Raw genomic sequence first — 18,696 nt, 5'->3', positions numbered from 1 at the left:
CTTCCTCCTGTCCCTGCACCCCTCTCCACCTCTCCCTCTTTCCCCTCTCCCTCTCTCACCCCCTCCCCTCCGCTCCGTCTCTCCCCCGCCCTCCCAACCAACTGAGCTGCTGGAGAGGCTGTGTGCGGTCCATACATTCCCACCACGTGAACGGGGAGCCCAAGCGGGGCATTTCTGACCCCATAAAAATGAATGGATCACCCAGAGAGCAGATAATCGCCTGATCGAGGAGTCTTCCCCTCCCGCCCCAACTTCAAATTAGCCCTCTTGTCCAGGTCACTCCTGTGCCCCCCCTCCCCCTCTCTGCCGGCGCAGGACGGTCTGCGTCGCCCACACCGCTCCGTGCATGGCGCGGGCCGGGAACGCGCCTCTGGACCTGGAGCGGGGACGCGGGGAGGTGCGCGCCGGCGGCCGCGGGGTGCGCCCGGCTCCGCGCGCGGGTGGGTGGATGGGGTGGCGGGGGGCGCTGCGGGGCGGCCGCCCCGGGTCCCCGGGAACCCAGATGTGCTCCCCCTTCACCCCTCCCCCTCCCCGCAGTCTCCAGGGGCATAGAAATGTCGCCTCGCTTCGGCCCCAGGATGTTAGAAAGAATATGGAAATGGCTCTTGTGAGCCAGGTTGGGTAAGAGTTCTTCAGGGCCAACTAGGAATTTATGGCCACAATTAAACCAGGGGAAGGGGGCTGCTTGCAGATAGGTGTGCAAATGAGATACTTGGAGCTCTTTCCGTATTACTCACACTCAGATAACACGAGTTTGGGTGCGTTTCCTGATTTTATTGGTATTGGTGAAAAACCCAAAGACCCTTCCCTCCCCAATGAAGAGATTTTATTTTAACGAGGTGGCTTGTCAGCCTCTGGCAGGGTTGAACGGCCTGCTCTGATTTCCATGAATCTTCAGCATCCGGTTCGGTGGGTTCCTTTTACTTTGGGAAGGTGAGTGGCTCAGACTCCCGGCGCAGGCCCACCGCTCACCCTGTGCCGTGAGGGTGAGCCGCGCTTTCAGCTCTGGGCTACCAGAGGGACGGGCTGGAGGCTTGGGTCATCCTGGTCTCTGCCCTTTGTTCCTTTTCTCCTCCTGCTCCAATCTTCTTTATCTGGTTTGCGTCTCCCCTCCCCCACCCTCTTCTTTGCGTCTTTATCTCTTTCTCTGTCTCAGTGTATTTAAGTTCCCCTTTTCCTCCTGTTTGTCTACCTTTCCTCTTTAATCCCAGTTGTCTGCGTCAGATTCTAGTTTCGTTACTATAATTTCTTCCCTTTTCTCAGCTTATTGGCCTTTTAAAAGAATCTTTTTCTTTTTAGACATTTTTCTTCTGCGTTTTTTTTTTTTTTTTTTTTTTTTTTTTTTTTTTTTTTTTTTGCTCTCCTTCCCAGTGTGTTTTATGCTTTTCTTAGTTTTTAGAAGGGTCATTCCATCTCCATTTTAACTTCTGCCTTCCCTTTTCTGCGGCCCGTTTGGGCCCTTTTTCCTGCTCTCTGCGGGGCAGCGGGGTTGTTTTACATATGGAAGGAGCCTTTGACTAAATCTGCCGGCATGCTAGTGAGTTTCCTTGAACAGCCTTTCCATGTGCCAGAGCTCTCACACTTCCTGGGGGGGGGGGGGGGACTATCGAGGAACAGCCGGCAGCCCGTCCTCCTTCTCATCCCTTTAGAGGTAGAACTGAGTTCCTGGAGGAAGCTAAGCTAGGTGGTGCCTTTTAAAAAGAAATGTTTTCAAAGCCTTTTTTAGTCAAATGCAGTAGTAGCCTTTCTGAATAGAGAGTGATTGTGAAATCAGCATCACTTTTGCAACTTGCTATGTATATGCAAATACGCGCCACTCCTCCGGCCTCTGCTGCTAGTGAGAAGGAGTGCAATATGATTTTAAATTGACCTGCGGGCTGGGTGATTACCATCAGTTCAGCCACTTCCTGCGGGGGGGGGGGGGGGGGGATTTGGGAGATCCGAATGAGGGAGGAATCTAGGTGAGAGAGGACTTTCTGACCTGGTGCTGTCATAGTGTCCTTCACAGACAACTGATTCAGTTTAGGAAGTCAGACTTTCATTTTCTAGGCAAGGTGATTAGTCCAATAATTGTAAATATAAAAAAGGCTCCGTGAAGTGTAAGACTGTGACTACGCAGTAAGCTCAAATGACACTGAGGCAAAAATCAGATGCTGTTGATCAATTTGGTTAGGTAAGTTTAGATAATGTGACTGCTAGAGGTCACCGGTTTGGTTCCCGGTCAGGGCATGCGCCTGGATTTCCGACCCCATCCCCAGTAGGGGGCGTGCGAGAGGCAATCTGTAGATATTTCTCTCCATGTTTCTCTCTATCCCTCTCCCTGGAGGGGAAGAGGGGAAGATAAATAAAGCATATTAAAAAAAAAAAAATTATAAAATTTGAATAATGAACAGATCTTTACACTGCCAGTTTGTCGTATTCACCCTGGGGCCTGTTCTTGCCACTTCTCCAGTCTGTCCTTAACCTTACTTTCTCTATGCTAGCATGGTGTTGCTTCATGTTTTAAGGTATGAGCTGGCCTCTTATCTCTTGGCCTATAATGTTTGGATCTCATACATTCCAGTCTCCTATTTCACAATGATATTTTAGGAAAGTTTTAATGTGGGTTAGGTGTCTTGCTGCCCTCTAGTGAAGAGATGGGTCAAATAAGTAATCCTATAATTTTGTGTGTGTGTGTGTGTGTGTGTGTGTGTTGTTTCATTTTGTTTTCTCTTCCAGAAAAATAAGAACTCAGGATAGAGTCAATTGCATATGGTTTCCCCTCATGGGCCTGCTATCTATATTCAATAACAGCGACACCATTCTGTTATTTTCTGCTTCCCTCATATTATCCTGTAGCACTCAGACTCTTGCATAGCTCCTAGGATAGACTAAAACTGACTTTGAGAAATAATTGAAATGTCAGTTCTCATTAGAAATGAAAAATGGAATTAGTATTCAATTATAAATGTATTTTTTGTGATTTAAATACTCTACAATGAATAAAAGCACCCTCCCCCCCAAAAAAAGAGAAAAAAAATGGAGCAATTGATAATGTTTACAAATTATTAAGGAAAATACATTTAAGGAGATATGTAGGGATACTTCCATATTTAAATATGGACCTATTTTATGAATGAACTACATTTTTCCCCTCACAAATTTTTGAAAAAACAAACAACAACAACAACAACAAAACCCAAAAGCTTGCTTCCTCTTCTAGAGTTCAGCTCTGGGAATAACTTGGCTCATTACTAGAGAAGGTTATGTTTCATTAGTGGAGCCAAGGGTGATAAAATTAGAATCTTATTTGGTGTGTGATGGTCTTTTTGGCTGGGTGGTACTCAGTGCTTCCTCCCCTGCAGCTGGACTTTTCAGGGCTCTGTGGCCTCTTGCATCATCTCATAAAAAGGTTGTTATCATTTAAAGAGGCCACATCTTCCCCAATCCATTTGCTTATACCTTTCCCATTTCCTGGTCTGGCTCTTTTTCTGGAGATAAGGTTTGAATGGTAAACATTATCTTAATTACAAGCCTGAATTTCTAAAGCACTTCAAATAAAAAATAAAAGAGAATGTAAGAGACAGATTGATTTATAAACTACTCTTAAAAGCAGATCCTACGCCACCCTCTGGCATATCCAGATTACTTGCCTTGAGTATGAATTTTAATTTTCATGGATGATTACAATGCCTGGATTATGTGTTCCTAACACATTTTTAACAATATGTTCTTGATAGAAGAGATAAAGAAAGCTAATATTGATATTGTTGAATTTCTAGAGAAAGGAATGGACTGCTTTTCATTATCTGAAAAAACAAAACAAAAGATTGCTGACTTTTTGGAGATTGCAAGTGGAATGGTTTTTGTTTTCTAAAGCTGTTGGTGCAAGAAAGACCATCCACACATTTTTCCAAAAACATTTGGAGAAAATATCTGATAGTTTTTCATAGCCAAAGAATTATTGCAGGAAAAAAAATATTATTTTTTAATATTTTTATTGATTTTACAGAGGAAGTGAGAGAGAAAATCATCCATCAGCTGCCTCCTGCATGGCCCTTTCTGGGGATCAAGCCTGCAACCCAGGCATGCGCCCTTGATTGGAATCAAACCCTGGACCCTTTAGTGCTCAGGCCAATGCTCTATCCACTGAGCTAAACTGGCCAGGGCAAAAAAATATTTTATTTATTTATTTTTTTTTTAAAGAAAAAGGCTAAAAAGTGAGCTTAGATGCCAAGAACTCAAATGAAGCATTCTCTGGCCTGGTGTTTGTATTTGGCACAGATTTATCAAAATGTTATTTTTCTTGTGGTTAATGTTTGTTTTTTTAAATTTTTTAAAATATATTTTATTGATTTTTTTACAGAGAGAAAGGGAGAGAGCTAGAGAGCTAGAAACGTCAATGAGAGAGAAACATCGACCAGCTGCTTCTTGCACAACCCTTTTCGCGGATATGCCCACAACCAATGTACATGCCCTTGACCGGAATCGAACCTGGGACCTTTCAGTCCGCAGGCTGACGCTCTTTCCACTGAGCCAAACCAGTTTCGGCTCTTGTGGTTAATGTTATCATTACTGTCTATTTAAAAAGTCTTTTATCAGGCAAAATGCTTTGTCTCTGTTGTGCTCTGTGATTGGACAGTTATAATATACAGTATATTAGGTGGGAAACAAAAGAACTAGATTTTGCTTTGCAGGGTATGTCAGACTGGGTCAAACTGGTTCTATAATAATAACTACCTTTGAGCCTATTTTTTCTTTTTTGTGTTTGTATTTTGGAGTTATGAACACTTTTTTTAATCTCCCATGCATTAAACACCTATTATTTAGCAGTCCTGTGCTAAGCCTTTAAACAAAACATCTTATATTCTCATAATTACCAGTGAGGCTGGTACTATTGTGCTTCGCATCTGATTACCCATAAGGAAACTGAGGCTGTAGAGGGACCAAGGAATTTGTGAGAAGCACATGGCCAGGAATGTTTCTGAGCTGGGAACTGAAGCCAGGAGTGCAGCTTTCCAAAGGCCCTACCTTCCCCCGCTGCCCTCCTGCCTTCAACCTCTTCCCCTGCCTCCCTCTTCAATCTCAGATATCACAGAAGGAAACTAGCGTCACTAGGCTTTCCCGGTAGGAGCCCATTGATACCTCAAAACAACTGCATTTCAGGTGCAGAAACCTTGACTCAGTTAAGAGGTTTGCTGAAAAACATAGCTGCTGATCACAGGTTCAAACCGAAGGCTTTTGTGACAAAGGCTTTAGGCACTAAACCAACCAGTGCATCCCAGGATTACCTGGATTCGGTCAGTACGACAAAAACAAAAGCAACATTTGAGATTGATAGAGGGCTGTCAAATAATAGCATTAAACAAAAACAAGTAATAACATTTTTAATAAAATGAGCCTATCTTAGACACTTTCACCAAAGGACTTTGACTATATTTCTTAGAAAGGACATTTTGAAAAAATATATGTATATTTTATTGATTTTGTACAAAGAGGAAGGGAGAGAGAGAGTTAGAAACATCGACGAGAGAAAGTCATTGATCAGCTGCCCCTTGCACACCTCTCACCGGGGACATGCCCGCAACCAAGGCACATGCCCTTGACCGGAATCGAACCTGGGACCCTTCAGTCCCCAAGCCGACCTCTATCCATTGAGCCAAACCGGTTTCGGCTTCATTTTCTCCTTATCTCCAATGTCCTTGACTTGGCATTCATCATGAGGCACTTGGGACCCCGGGTAGAAGGACTTAGTACCAGCAGGCTTTGGATTAAGTCAGGCTTACCATTTCTGGGCGTGGGCAACGCCCACCACAGAGCCTTCCTTGTACATCGTAGGTTCTCAGCAGTTACTTGGACTAATGAGTCTTATTTTAACCTAATCTGTTAACACTAACTCTAAGATTTTATATTATTTTTGTGTGCAGTTGAAATGTGGTATTAATATCATTGTATCTCCAAGAAGTAGAGTTTCTTGGATTATATAAGCCTCTTCCTCTGGCTTTAGACCAGCTTTGCTATCAAACCAATGATATCCTCGGCCTTGTGTGGTGAGAGGTGAGGAAAGAGATTAAAAAATATTTTTGTCGTTGTTAATCCTCACCTGAGGATATTTTCCCATTGATCTTTATTTATTTATTTATTTATTTATTTATTTAATAGAGAGTGGAGAGAGAGAGAGAGAGAAACTTCAATGTGAGAGAGACACATTGATTGGTTGCCTGCCACACGCACCCCCATCAGAGCCGGGGTTGAGCCTGCATCCGAGGTACATGACCTTGACTGAACTTGAACTCGTGAACCTTCAGTCCACAGGCTGACACTATCCACTGAGCCAAACCAGTTAGGGCAAGAAATACTTTTTTAAAAGTACTGTATCCAAATTCATGAAGATTGAGATTTGAGCTTTAAACTCCATGTAACAACAATAGTGTGGTTTCTGATCTAAAGAAAAACCACCATGCTCACTTTATTCAAAGAAATCCATCAACTTAACCAGTTGTCACAGTAAATAAAGTAGCTTTATTGTGAATCTAGAATTTAACGAATATGTTAGTGGTTTTTCTGTTTACTATATCTTTTGAGTAAAAATCCCAATTTCCTAATTTTAATTAACAATTGGTAGTAAATGTGTTTCAAATGGGAGAATGCATTGCAAAAAGACTAACTTCCAATTTTTGTTTTGTTTCAGACCACACTTTGTGCCACTAAGCCCAACCATGGTGCAGCCAGATTCTTCTCAAAAGTGAGACCTGCCGAAGGACCAATGACTCTGTTCCCCGTGCCCTTTCCTTTTCTCCTCTTACTCCGTCACCATGTCTCGATCCCGCCACGCAAAGCCTTCCCGATTTGTCAGGAGGGACGATCTAAGCAAAAAGAAAAACAGTCAGCTGAAGAAGACCTTCAAGCCCATCAACAAAAATGTAACGCCAGGCAAGACCATGAGCCCTCGGAAACTAAAGAAATTCATCCAGGCGCGAGATGTTAAGAAAAAAGAGGAACCCAAACCACCACCACCCATGCCCGCCAGGAGCCTCCTGACCAGAGCTGGCGCAGCACGGCTGAATCTGGAGAGGGCCGAGGCCCTGTTCCGGAACCCGGAGTCCCTAACGTGCAATGGGTTTACCATGACCCTCCGGAGAACCTCCCTCAGCAGGCGGCTCTCCCAGCCCCCGGTGGTCATAGCCAAACCCAAGAAAGTCTCGCCTCCTAAGAATTTAGAAAAGCCACGTGAGTGTGATCGGAAGGGAAAGGCCTCCGAGAATGATTCTGTACCAACACAAGACCTCCCCATCCCTCCTGATCTAGAGAATCTGATTGACGTACAAGATGCATCATCTTCAGTTCAAGAGGAGCGCCAAGGGGCAGCCCAGTCATGGTGCCAAAGGGTTGAGGATTCTAAAATAGATTCCCTCACTCACGGTGGCCCTGTGGCAGAGATCCTTTCTGGGGCGCTGGAAGGGACACACGATGGTGAAGGACTGTTCTCTAAAGAGACATTGGACGACAGCAGTGATTCCCCTGGGATGTTTGCCCAGGAGGACCCTCCGTGTGCCCCTTTGCCCCAACAAGCAGACCTTCCTGTTACCTCTGAAGGAAACAGCAGCGTTCAGGTAGACGATTTGGGCTCACAAGTAGAATCTCTGAAGCTATCTGATTCTTACCTGGACCCCGTCCCAACTGAACAGGATTGCTGCCCAACCTCCAGCTTCAATACGGTGATCCCCGAATTGGACCTTGGAAACTATTTGTCTTTTGGTGGGCGATTATATTCTACCTCATTATTAAAACTCTTCTTGGCCAGTTCAGCGCAAGGAGCCCTTGGTGCTAAACCAGATCATCTGGAGGTCCTCGAGGCTCCTCCAGATCAGCAGGAAATTCCCGGTAACACCCCCGTCTTAGGACAGGCCTTCAGTGCTGTCCCACACCCATGGGAAATCCCCGGTGTTAATCTGGTTCATGGAGGGGCTCTGGGCGAGACCCCAGTCCCGCCAGAGCTCGCTGGTGCTATTTCAGTCCAAGGACAGGTGTTTGGTGCTATCCTCAACCAGGAGATCCTCGGGGTGGGCGGGAGTGCTGCCTCAGACCCACCTGTCTTCCTTCCTGCTCCCCTGAACCCAGTAGCTACCTACAATGCCCTCCCAGGATGGCCTGATCCACAGAGCACCATTTCCTATGGGCTTGAGGTCCAAGGCACTATGCAGATCTTATCTTTGGGCTCAGGCCACACTCCTCAACCAACCTCAGTCTCGGAGGTCAGTGCTGAACCTCCCCCCATGGCTATGAACAACGCGGAGAATGAGAAGCAAGTCCATCTAAGCTTTCCACCAGCCGACACTCAGGGGTTCGAGTTAGCCCCTGAGGGAGGACCGCACCCAGCTTCACAGGACCTCGCCCAACACTCCCAGGCTGTGCCCGGCCAATCGGAAGGAGGGAGCTCCCCCATCGACGCCCCCGCGGTGTCTACGCCAGTGCCACTTGCCAGTACCTCCTCTCCTCCTTCCCACACAACTGTGCTACCTGCTCTGGAAAAGAAGAAACGGAAGCGGTGTGGGGTCTGTGTGCCCTGCCAGCAGAAGGCCAACTGTGGCGAATGTACCTACTGCATAAACAGAAAGAACAGCCACCAGATCTGTAAGAAGAGGAAGTGTGAGGAGCTGAAGAAAAAGCTACCTGTGCCTAAGGTGAGTAGTGCCCAGGACCTGGGAGACATCTGGGAGCGGTGAGAGAGGGGTCTGTGTGGGGACAGCGCAGTATTGTGCCTTTTCCCGGGGTGTGAAATGTTGCTGTAAGGGATCGATTAGAAACGACCTACCTGCAGTATGTCTAGTACATTGACACATGAGCTAATTTTTAGGAGTTGTCTCAGAAAACCAGAACATACCGTTGTTTTTTTGTTTTTTTTCATTATAGAATTTGATAGAGACTCAGGGAAATGGTGTGAAATGTGATTTTGTAAATACCTCCACTGTGCCTCCTTTAGCTAAGTATGTGTCTCTTTTGGAAGATTTAGGTTGGAAAATTAAGAGTGGAACAAATTCATTAGCTTCTTCGTAGCCTGAGAAGCCAGAGGAATTAAACTTCCTTTTGTTTTTTATGATCCCCTTTAAAAAAAAAAAAAATGATTTTAGCCTTGGCTGGTTTGGCTCAGTGGATAAGAGCGTTGGCCCGAGGACTGAAGGGTCCCAGGTTTGATTCTGGTCAAGGGCACATGCCCAGGATGGGGGCTTGATCCTCTGTGGGGGGTGTGCAGCAGGCAGCCAATCAATGATTCTCTCATCATTGATGTTTCTCTCTCTCCTTTCCCTTAAATACAAATGCTAAAATTTTTTGATTTTATATAGAGAGGAGGGGCAGAGAGAGGGAGGGAGGGAAGAAGGGAAAGAGAGAGAGAGAAAGAGAGAGAGAAACATGATTTTGTTGTTTTGCTCATTTATGCATTCATTACCTCTTGTATGTGCCCTGACCAGGGATCAAACCCGTAACCCAGTAACCTTGTATTGAGAATTTAGGATCTGGCTGACTCAAAAGGTTGCATTTAAAAAGAAAGGATGAATGCCATGTTTTCCCGGCAGTCCTCCATTGCTATCTGTGTGTAAGGAAATGAGGGTTGTAAGGATAGGTTAGCACTGAGTTTGATGTTCTTTCCTTTGACAAACAGCAATATAGTGTCGACTAAGTCACCCTTTAAAGACAGGTTCCTGGGGTGGAGATAGAATGGGCATCCTTTTCAGAAAACTGGGGAGTCTGACCAGGACTTGTAGAAAAGCTAGGTTGCATTTAGTGCAGATATGTATGTATGATCGAATCCTATGAATGAAATTTCTGTGTCATAGGATATGCATACCTTATTGATAGGTACTGTCAAACTGTCCTCCAAAATGGCCATATCAAGACACACTTCCATCAATGCAATGGGTTTTAAGAGCAGAAAGTCCCTATTTGGAGTGGTTATCAGAGGCTGGGGCAAGCTTTATTTCATACTAGAGGCCTGGTGCACGAAACCTGTGCTCTGGTAGGGAATAGGCCTGACCAGGCATCAAGTCCCATCTGCAGGGCAACCTGCGGGGCGATTGGGGGCCCCCTGCTGGCACCCACCTTGGCCAGCCTGGCGGCACCTACTCGCAAGCCCCCTACCCCCATCACCTTGCCACCTTCATCACTGGTTTTCTCCTGATGCAGGGCAACTGGTGTGATTGGGGGGACACCCGCTGGTCTGTCCTGGGGCCTGCTGGCTGAGGGCAGCTCCTGCATTGACCATCTGCCTCCTGGTGGTCAGTGCATGTCATAGCTACTGGTCATTCTGCCATTTGGTTGATTTGCATATGAGGCTTTATTATATAGGATTTTTACTAATTTTCTCCCTTTGGTATGTTGTTACACTGTGGGCAGATTTTTTTACTTTTAAAAAATTAATTTATTGGGGTGACATTAGTTAATAAAATTATAAATTTCAGGGGTACAACTCTCTAACAACTCTGTGGGCAGATTCTTCTTCTTTTTTTTTTTAATTCTTTATTGTTTCAAGTATTACATATAATATTAAACATGTCTCCTTTTCCCCCCATTGACCTCTCCCTGGCCAGTCCCCTCCCGTAGTGGACAGATTTTTTTGCAGTAACCCAGCTTCCCCACATGTGCATTGGTTTCCTAGGGCTGCATAACAAAGAACCTTGAACTAGTGGCATAGAATAACAGAAATGTATGGTCTCACAGTTCTGGAGACCAGGAGTCTGAAGCCAAGGTGATGGCAGAGCCGTGCTCTCTCTGAAGATGCTGGGGAAGCATCTGCTCCAGGCCTTTCTCGTAGCTTCTGGTAGTTCCTCGGCTTGTAGCAGCAGAACTCCAGTCTTCACATGCAGTCTCCCTGTGCGCCTCCTTATGTCCCAACGTGTCCTCTTTATGAGTCATAACGGACTAGGGGCCCGCGATACTTCAGGGTGACCTTAACCAATTACTAGTTGACATTAAAACTCATCAACCTTACCGAAACCGGTTTGGCTCAGTGGATAGAATGTCCCAGATTCGATTCCGGTCAAGGGCATGTACATTGGTTGCGGGCACATCTCTGGTAAGGGGGTGTGCAGGAGGCAGCTGATTGATGATTCTCTTTCATCGATGTTTCTGGCTATCTATCCCTCTCCCTTCCTCTCTGTGAAAAATCAATAAAATATATTAAAAACAACAACAACAACAAAAAACCTCATCAACTTTTTTCAATATCATCCTTTAAAAGAAAAACAAAAGAACCCACAACTATATATGAAGTTTATTTTATGTACAAAGATAGATGTCTTGAATGACCCATTCATGGAAGTTCACTTAGTCCAATGTAATGAAGCCTGCGTCCTCTGGCTACGGACGGAAACCGGTGGCACGTGTTGAGGCCGAATTTCCAGATCAGACTGTGCTGGTTTGAACAGACGCTACAGGAACGAGAACCCTGGCCGAATTTTCTCGAAAGGCTCCAGTAGAGTTTCTGGTGACCCATCTTGCTCTCTCTATAGCAACGAGGAAAATAGTCTATTTCATTCTTGACTTAAATTATTTGTCCAAAAACACTGTCTTATTTGACTGAGCCATTTGGACATTTGACCAAACATATTTAAGGTGGATATTTAAGGTGTTTCTAAAGCATTTTATTTAGAATCTTACTGCAATGAACAATCTTCCTTTTACTCAGGAATCTTCACAATAGGAGAATCGTTCACAACGTGCCAGTAACTTAATGATTTACAGACATGCATCTAAAGCACTTAGCAGCGATTTGTCCAGCAGAGAGACCGCCCTCGAAAGCTCCTGCTTTGCCAAGAGACATCCTTGGCAGAGATGTTCTCTCTCTAATATGTAAAAACAAATGTGCTCTCTTTCCTAAACTCACTACTCCTCTTACATCACATGGTGCAATGGCTCACCTGCACGGTCACCCAAAATGAAAAGTTCAGTCATCTCTGAGGCCTTCCACTCATTCTTCTTGATTTTCCCGTTCTACAAGATCTGAGCGCTTCTACCTCTGCATTTTCTTGGCCACGACTACAGTTGAGGCCTTTATCTCTTACTGGAACAAGTTTAGCATTCTCTTAATTGTCAGCAAGTATGTGTTGCACTTCTGCTTTGGGTTGTTCACTGCTGGGGTAGGGGCGTGGGGCGTGGGGGGTGAAGGGGAGATAGAGTTGTGAGTGAAGTAGATAGAGGAGTCAGGATGTTAACAAGCTCTCATTAGTGCAGTTTAAGTTTTTTCTGAAATCCTGATTCTCCTACTTAAATACATTTAATACTCATCTGTATGTGTGGTATATCTCCAAATCAAAAGGAAATAGAGCAAAATTTTTAGGGCCTTCCAATTACAGATGAAGCTATTTGCCACGCAAATCAAGTTTATAAATGTAGACAGCAGTGTGTGGTTTACATATATAAACTTGCTCTGGCAAGCAAGTGGACACTATTGTCAAGTTCTGCCCGAGTGAGAAAACACAGTATTTGTTAATGGATGGATGACTTTGGCTGTTGATCATAATCTCCCAAGTGCTGTACACCGCATCTCATTTTATAGATGCGGATTGATTTCAGAGAGGAAGGGAAAGGGAGAGAAAGAAACATCAATGGGAGGGAGAATCACTGATTAGCGGCCTCCTGCATGGTCCCCATTGGGAATCGAGTCCAAAACTCAGGCGGGTGCCCTGATCGGGAATCAAACTGAGACTTCTTGGTTCATTGATGGACACTCGGCCATGGAGCCATACTGGCTGGCCCACATATTTCATTTTTAAAAAAAACCAAACAACAAAATTCAGGGTGGGCGCTGACACTGGTTTGGCTCAGTGGATGGAGCATCAGCTTGCAGACTGAAAGGTCCCAGGTTTGATTCTGGTCAAGGGCATGTGCATTGGTTGCCGGCACATCCATCCCCAGTACGTGGTGTGCAGGAGGCAGCTGATCGATGTTTCTCTCTCATCCATGTTTCTGGCTATCTGTCCATCTCTCTTCCTCTCTCTGAAAAAGCAATAAAATATATTTTTAAAAAAATTCAGGGGGGTTGCAGGAGGTAGCCAATCCATGCTTCTCTCTCATCACAGGTGTTTCTATCTCTCTCCCTCTTTCTTCCTCTCTCTGAAATAAAGAAAAACATTAAAAAAAAAAAAAAAAAAAAAAAGCTTTCAGCCCTAGCTAGAGCGGCAGAGGGCAGAGCTTTGGCTTTCAGACTGAAGGGTCCTGGGTTTGATTCTGGTCAAGGGCACATGCCCTGGTTGTGGGCTCAATCCCCAGGGTAGGCAGTGCAGGAGGCAGCCGATCATTATTGATGTTTCTCCCCTTCTCTCTTTCTCTGTGAAATCAATAAAAATATATTTAAAAAAAGTCTTTCATACTGACATAATTCAGAGTTATAGAAAAGTTACCAGAGAAATACAGAGAATTTGGTATGTCTTTCAGCTCAAGAGACTTTGTCTATTTTTTTTTTAACTTTGTCTCTTTATCTCCCTTGTCTCACTGTCTCAACTCTATTTTTTTTCCTTAGATCAAATTGAGATGACATGATATTTCTTTATCTCTACAGACTAAAGAGTGTATTTCTTAAAAAACAATAGGCTATTGCAACCCCCACCCCAATAGGGGGCGCGGCCGACCAGCCAACCTCCTGCAGCCCCCTCCCCCAGCTGGCCCTGCCCCTGAGGGGTCCCCACCACCCTGATAGGCCCACAGCCCTTGCCCCACCCCAGATCAGCACTGCCAACCAATCAGGCACAGGACCGGCTCGCCAACCACTCCTGGCCTCTCCCCCAGGCTACTGCCCTCTGGTTGGCACCCCCACCCCATTTGGGGGCCTGGGCCCACTGGCCCATCACCACCCACAGCCCCTCCCCGTGTTCGGCCCTCCCCGTCAGTCCCCCAACCCCAATACTTGAGGCTGGCCAGCCAACCTCCTGCAGCCCCTTCCCCCAGCTGGCCCCACCCCAGACGGTTCCCCCCTCACGACCCTCTCCCCGCCATGGTCCCCTGCCACCCTGATCAACCTGCAGCTCTTCCCTGTGACAGATCCTCTAATCTCTCAGCAACCCCAATAGAGGATGGAACTAGCAGGTCAACCTCCTGCAGCCCCTCTTCCTGCTGGCCTTCTCCACAGTGGGCCCCCACCACCCTGATTGGTCTGCAACCCTCTTCCCACCTAGCCTGCCTGCCCCCATGACCAACCCCAAGCGGGGGTGGCGGTGGAGGTGTGAGGTCTGCTGGCCAATCACCTACAGCCTTTCCCCCCCAGCCGATCTGGACGGGCTGGCTAGCTAGTGATGGGCCAGCCCTGATGTGCCCCAATGGTGCCAGGCTGGCTGGACGCCACCCGTGCACACATTCGTGCACTGGGCCTCTTGTCTTATATTATCAAGATTATTATTTAACCCATAGACTATTCATATTCCCGCTATAAGAAAATGTTCTCTTGAACTCCTTTAATCTGGAAAAGTTCCTGAAATTTTAAGAACTATGTTGAGATATAATTGACATGGAAAAACTGCACGTGTTTAAAGTATGTAATTTGGCAAATGTGACATTTGCATGCACTGTGTAACCGTTATCACAGTCAGAACCTATGACTGGCAAAAGTTTCTTTGTTCCTACCCCCTCCCTGCATCCTGTCGCCTCCGTCAAGCAATGTCTTTGTCACTGTATTCGCATTACCTAGAGTTTGATATAAATGGAGTCACACCATGGAATTTTGTCTTTCTTTTTGGCTTAAGGCAGCTCTTCAATTTTTGTCTTTTATGACTCTGCTACTTTTGCTAAGTGCAGATCATGTATTTTGCCCCTCAAACTTTCACTCCTTAGTTTTAGCATTGACTGGTGACTTTTGCCTAATGGTTGCCAACCAGTAATTCTCTGTTTCCATCATTTCTTTTAAATGTAACTTTAAAGGAACAGCTTTTCCTTCTTGCTTACTATTTATTTCAACATGAATGTGTATGTTTTTTTTTTTATATTCAATAAGTTATTATCACTTATTTTGATGCTGAAATTATCCCAAATTTGGCCAGGGAGCTCCTTGGCCATTTGTTGCTGTTGTCTTTTGTTTTTTAAATTGATTTTTGAAGAGAGACAGAGATTGGAGATCAAACCCATAATGTATAGGCATGTGCTCTGACTGGGACTCGAACTGAGACGTTTTGGTGCAGGGGAGGATTCTGGAACCAACTGAACGACCCAGGTGGGAGTCCTCAACCATTTTCTGTGTAAAATTTTATTTTCTGGCACAATTGTTCTAGGCTTTTCTGCTTTCCGTCCAGCTCCAGAACTGCGGGCAGCTGTTTTTAGTGGAGCATGGTACTTAGGAAGATCTTGATGATAGATGCGATCATGGTTATTCGAATGTCTGTGCTGTGCTCAAAAGTTAATTAGGTTAGCCGAAACCGGTTTGGCTCAGTGGTAGAGCGTCAGCCTGCGGACTGAAGGGTGCCGGGTTCGAATCTGGTCAAGGGCATGTACCTTGGTTGCGGGCACGTCCCCGGTGGGGGGTGTGCAAGAGGCAGCTGGTTGATGATGTTTCTAGCTCTCTCTCTCCCTTCCTCTCTGTAAAAAATCAATAAAATATATTAAAAAAAAAAAGTTAATTAGGTTGGTTCTCTCTCTCATTCTCTGTCCTGTATACTCACAACATCATTGCCCTTCATTGTGGTGATAGTCTTCATATCAAGTTCAGTTTTAATTTATTTATGTTTATTTTTCTACTCCAGGGTTCTCCCTTACTTGAGGATATTCATATTCTCTCACTTTTCCTTGCCTCCTCGTGCCCCCAAATATCACCTGGATCTCTGGCAGAAGCTGATTCTGAAGAGTGTCAGGTGGTTCTTTTCTTGAACTCTGGCCGCAGACAGACCTACCCAGCCCGCATGGACAGGCAGAGGAGCACACAGGCTCTCCAAGGGAAGCTCCTTCTGAGGGAGCAAGGAATAGTTGTTTAATAATTCTCTTGTTTTGGGGTGGCTCTTTGTGCTTAATATCATGATTATGAAATTATCCATAAGGTTGCCTATAGTTATAGACATTCGTTGTCATTTTTTTTCTTCTTATATATGGGGTATTCTTTTTTATTTTTATTTTTACTGATTTTTTACAGAGAGGGAGAGAGATAGAGAGCCAGAAACGTCGATGAGAGAGAAATATCGACCAGCCGCCTACTGCAAACCCCCCACCGGGGATGTGCCCGCAACCAACATACATGCCCTTAACTGGAATCGAACCCGGGACCTTTCAGTCCACAGACCGATGCTCTACCACTGAGCCAAACCGGTTTCTGCTCATTGTCATTTTTAGTATAGTATTCCCATTGTGTGTATACGAGAGGCCCTGTACATGAAATCTGTGCACTCCTGGGGGTTGTCCCTCAGCCTAGCCTGCACCCTCTCACAGTCGGAGTCCACAGCGGATGTTCGACTGCTGGCAGAGGCCCATTCCCCTGGGCCTGTGTCCAACAACTTAGCACTGCCACAGCCGCTGTGCTCTGCACTCTCCAGTCCTGAGCCAGGCCAGGGATTCTGGCTGAGCAGCCGTCCTGCATTGAGCCTCTGCCCCAGGTGGTCAGTGCATGTCCTTCCTCCATTCAGTCGATTTGCATATTAGCCTTTTATGATATAGGATATCACAGTACATGCTGTTAATGAATAGTAATACTACTATGAACAGTATCATAAATGTTTTTGGTGAATACATGTTTGTATTTTATTGAGTACATTTCTATCTGTGGAATTTCTTGGTTATAGAAGATGCATAGCTGAGCTTTTGTAGATATTAGCAAACAGCTGTAGTTCTGATTATGAGTCTGAGAGTTCACTTGCTCCACATGCTTAACAACACTTGCTATTTTGTTTTATTTTAATAATTTTGTTGAGTGTGTGGTTGCATCACTACACTGCATTTTCTTTCTTTCTTTTTTTTTTTTTTTTTTTTCACTCAATATATATTTATTAAGCATTTCAAGGTATCCAAGAAACATCATCAAGAGATTACCTATGAGGAGTGGGTCTGAAGGAAAAGTACCAGCGTGTACTTTTTGGTAAAATGTACATATTTTAAAAAACACCTATGAGCACCACTTTAAAATTAAAAAAAAAAAATGATTTGAGAGAGAAAAACAATTTGTTGCTCCACCCCTCCATAAGCATTACTTTTTATAGTCAAGATTTTTTTGTTTTATCTTACTTTTTGGTTTAAGGATATGTTTGTCTTTTGTAATCCTACCCAATATTTTATTTATATCCTTTCTAATATTTACATTCTTTCCATATTGGCATAGATGGTGATTTTAGATACTTTATTTTGGTTTTTATTGCTGCTTTTATGGGAAGTACCCATTGTAAATTTAAGCAGCACAGGAATAAATGAAACGTAAAGCAAAGCTCCTCCCCATCCCCAGCCCTTTTCTCTCAGAAAACACACCGGGCCATTAATCTAACCTCCGGATCCAACTATTCTCCCCATTTTACCAAGAAGGCAATACACTCGCGCTCCCGGAGTGTATACGGACTTGGATGTGATTTCGACCCAGAGCTGAGCTAAGAGGCCACTCTCCACCGCTCAGCTCCGGCAGGTGCCTCCATTCCGGTAAAACTCAAGCAGCTACCAACCGCTTGGGCGTCCATTCCACGGGCTCGGGACTCGGGCCGGAGCCAGCACCCCGGGGGCGGCGTCCGTGCAGAGGGGGGCGGAGTGTCCGAGTCCGGGTGAGTGAGCCCCGCTCGCGCGGTCCCTGCGAGCCTGTCTTTTCCTCTCCGCGGGTTGCAGGGCCGGAAGTTGAAGGAGCCGGTCCGTCCCGGGCCACGGCAGGGCTTCTCCGGCATTCTCGGCTTCTTTCCGTTCGGGCCTGACAGCAGCTCATCTTTTCGAGCCCAAAGGGCCGCGAGCCGCCGCAGCGCCGCCCGCCTAGAAGCGGGCGAGCCGGTCCGCGCCGGCGGGACGGCCAGTGCGCATCTACACTGCATTTTCTTGATGTCTAATGAAATTGAGCTATTTGTCATATGCTTGCTAGCTATTTGTCTGTTAAGTCTTCTTTTTAAAAAATATATCTTATTGATTTTTTACAGAGAGGCAGGGAGAGGGATAGAGAGCTAGAAACATCGATGAGAAAGAAACATCGATCAGCTGCCTCCTGCACACCCCCTACCGGGGATGTGCCCGAAACCAAGGTACATGCCCTTGACCAGAATCAAACCTGGGACCCTTGAGTCCACAGGCCGACTCTCTATCCACTGAGTAACACCGGTTTCGGCTGTCAAAGTCTTTTTGTCTATCTTAAAATTGAGTTCTTCTGCCTTTTTATATCTTTTAAAAATGTTTATTTATTCATTTATTTTCTTTTTCAAACCCTTGGGGTTGACTTTCACTAGATCACAGTGAAGGATGCCTTTTTATTTTTAATTTATAAGTTCATTAAGATTTGTTGTTAAAAGTTCTTTGATGAATAGTTACCGATATCTTTACCTTTTCAGATTGTGGGAACCCCTTTCACATCTCACGTGGTTCAGCAGTACTTTGGCACAGCCAGGACTGCTCCGGTTCAGGGTTCGGTTTCTGGAGAAGGCTGCCCACAAATGAAAAGAGACTAGAAAAGTATTAATTTGGGAATATTGGGCCGGAGCCCACCTTTAGCGGGAGGACTGCCACCTTTATTTGGCCTTCCCATCCCTTTTATTCAGGTTTGGGATACACCCAGTGCCTTTAGGTAATTCCAGT

General features: G+C 45.3%; 1 protein-coding gene across 1 annotated transcript in view; it reads left to right on the top strand.

Annotated features, from left to right (window-relative positions):
- Positions 1 to 6,674: 6,674 nt before the first annotated feature.
- The window catches only part of TET1 (tet methylcytosine dioxygenase 1), a 103,110-nt gene continuing 91,088 nt past the window's right edge, over positions 6,675 to 18,696 (top strand). Inside the window, exon 1 of the mRNA XM_045582213.1 lies at positions 6,675 to 8,663. Coding sequence (XP_045438169.1) covers positions 6,795 to 8,663 — 1,869 coding nt within the window. The 5' untranslated portion in view covers positions 6,675 to 6,794. The remainder of the gene's footprint in view (positions 8,664 to 18,696) is intronic.

Source organism: Pipistrellus kuhlii, unplaced genomic scaffold, assembly GCF_014108245.1.
Source record: "Pipistrellus kuhlii isolate mPipKuh1 unplaced genomic scaffold, mPipKuh1.p scaffold_m20_p_15, whole genome shotgun sequence".
NCBI classification, from domain to species: Eukaryota; Metazoa; Chordata; class Mammalia; order Chiroptera; family Vespertilionidae; genus Pipistrellus; species Pipistrellus kuhlii.
The sequence above is the reverse complement of the archived record's forward strand: the minus strand, read 5'-3'. Positions and strand labels throughout refer to the sequence as shown.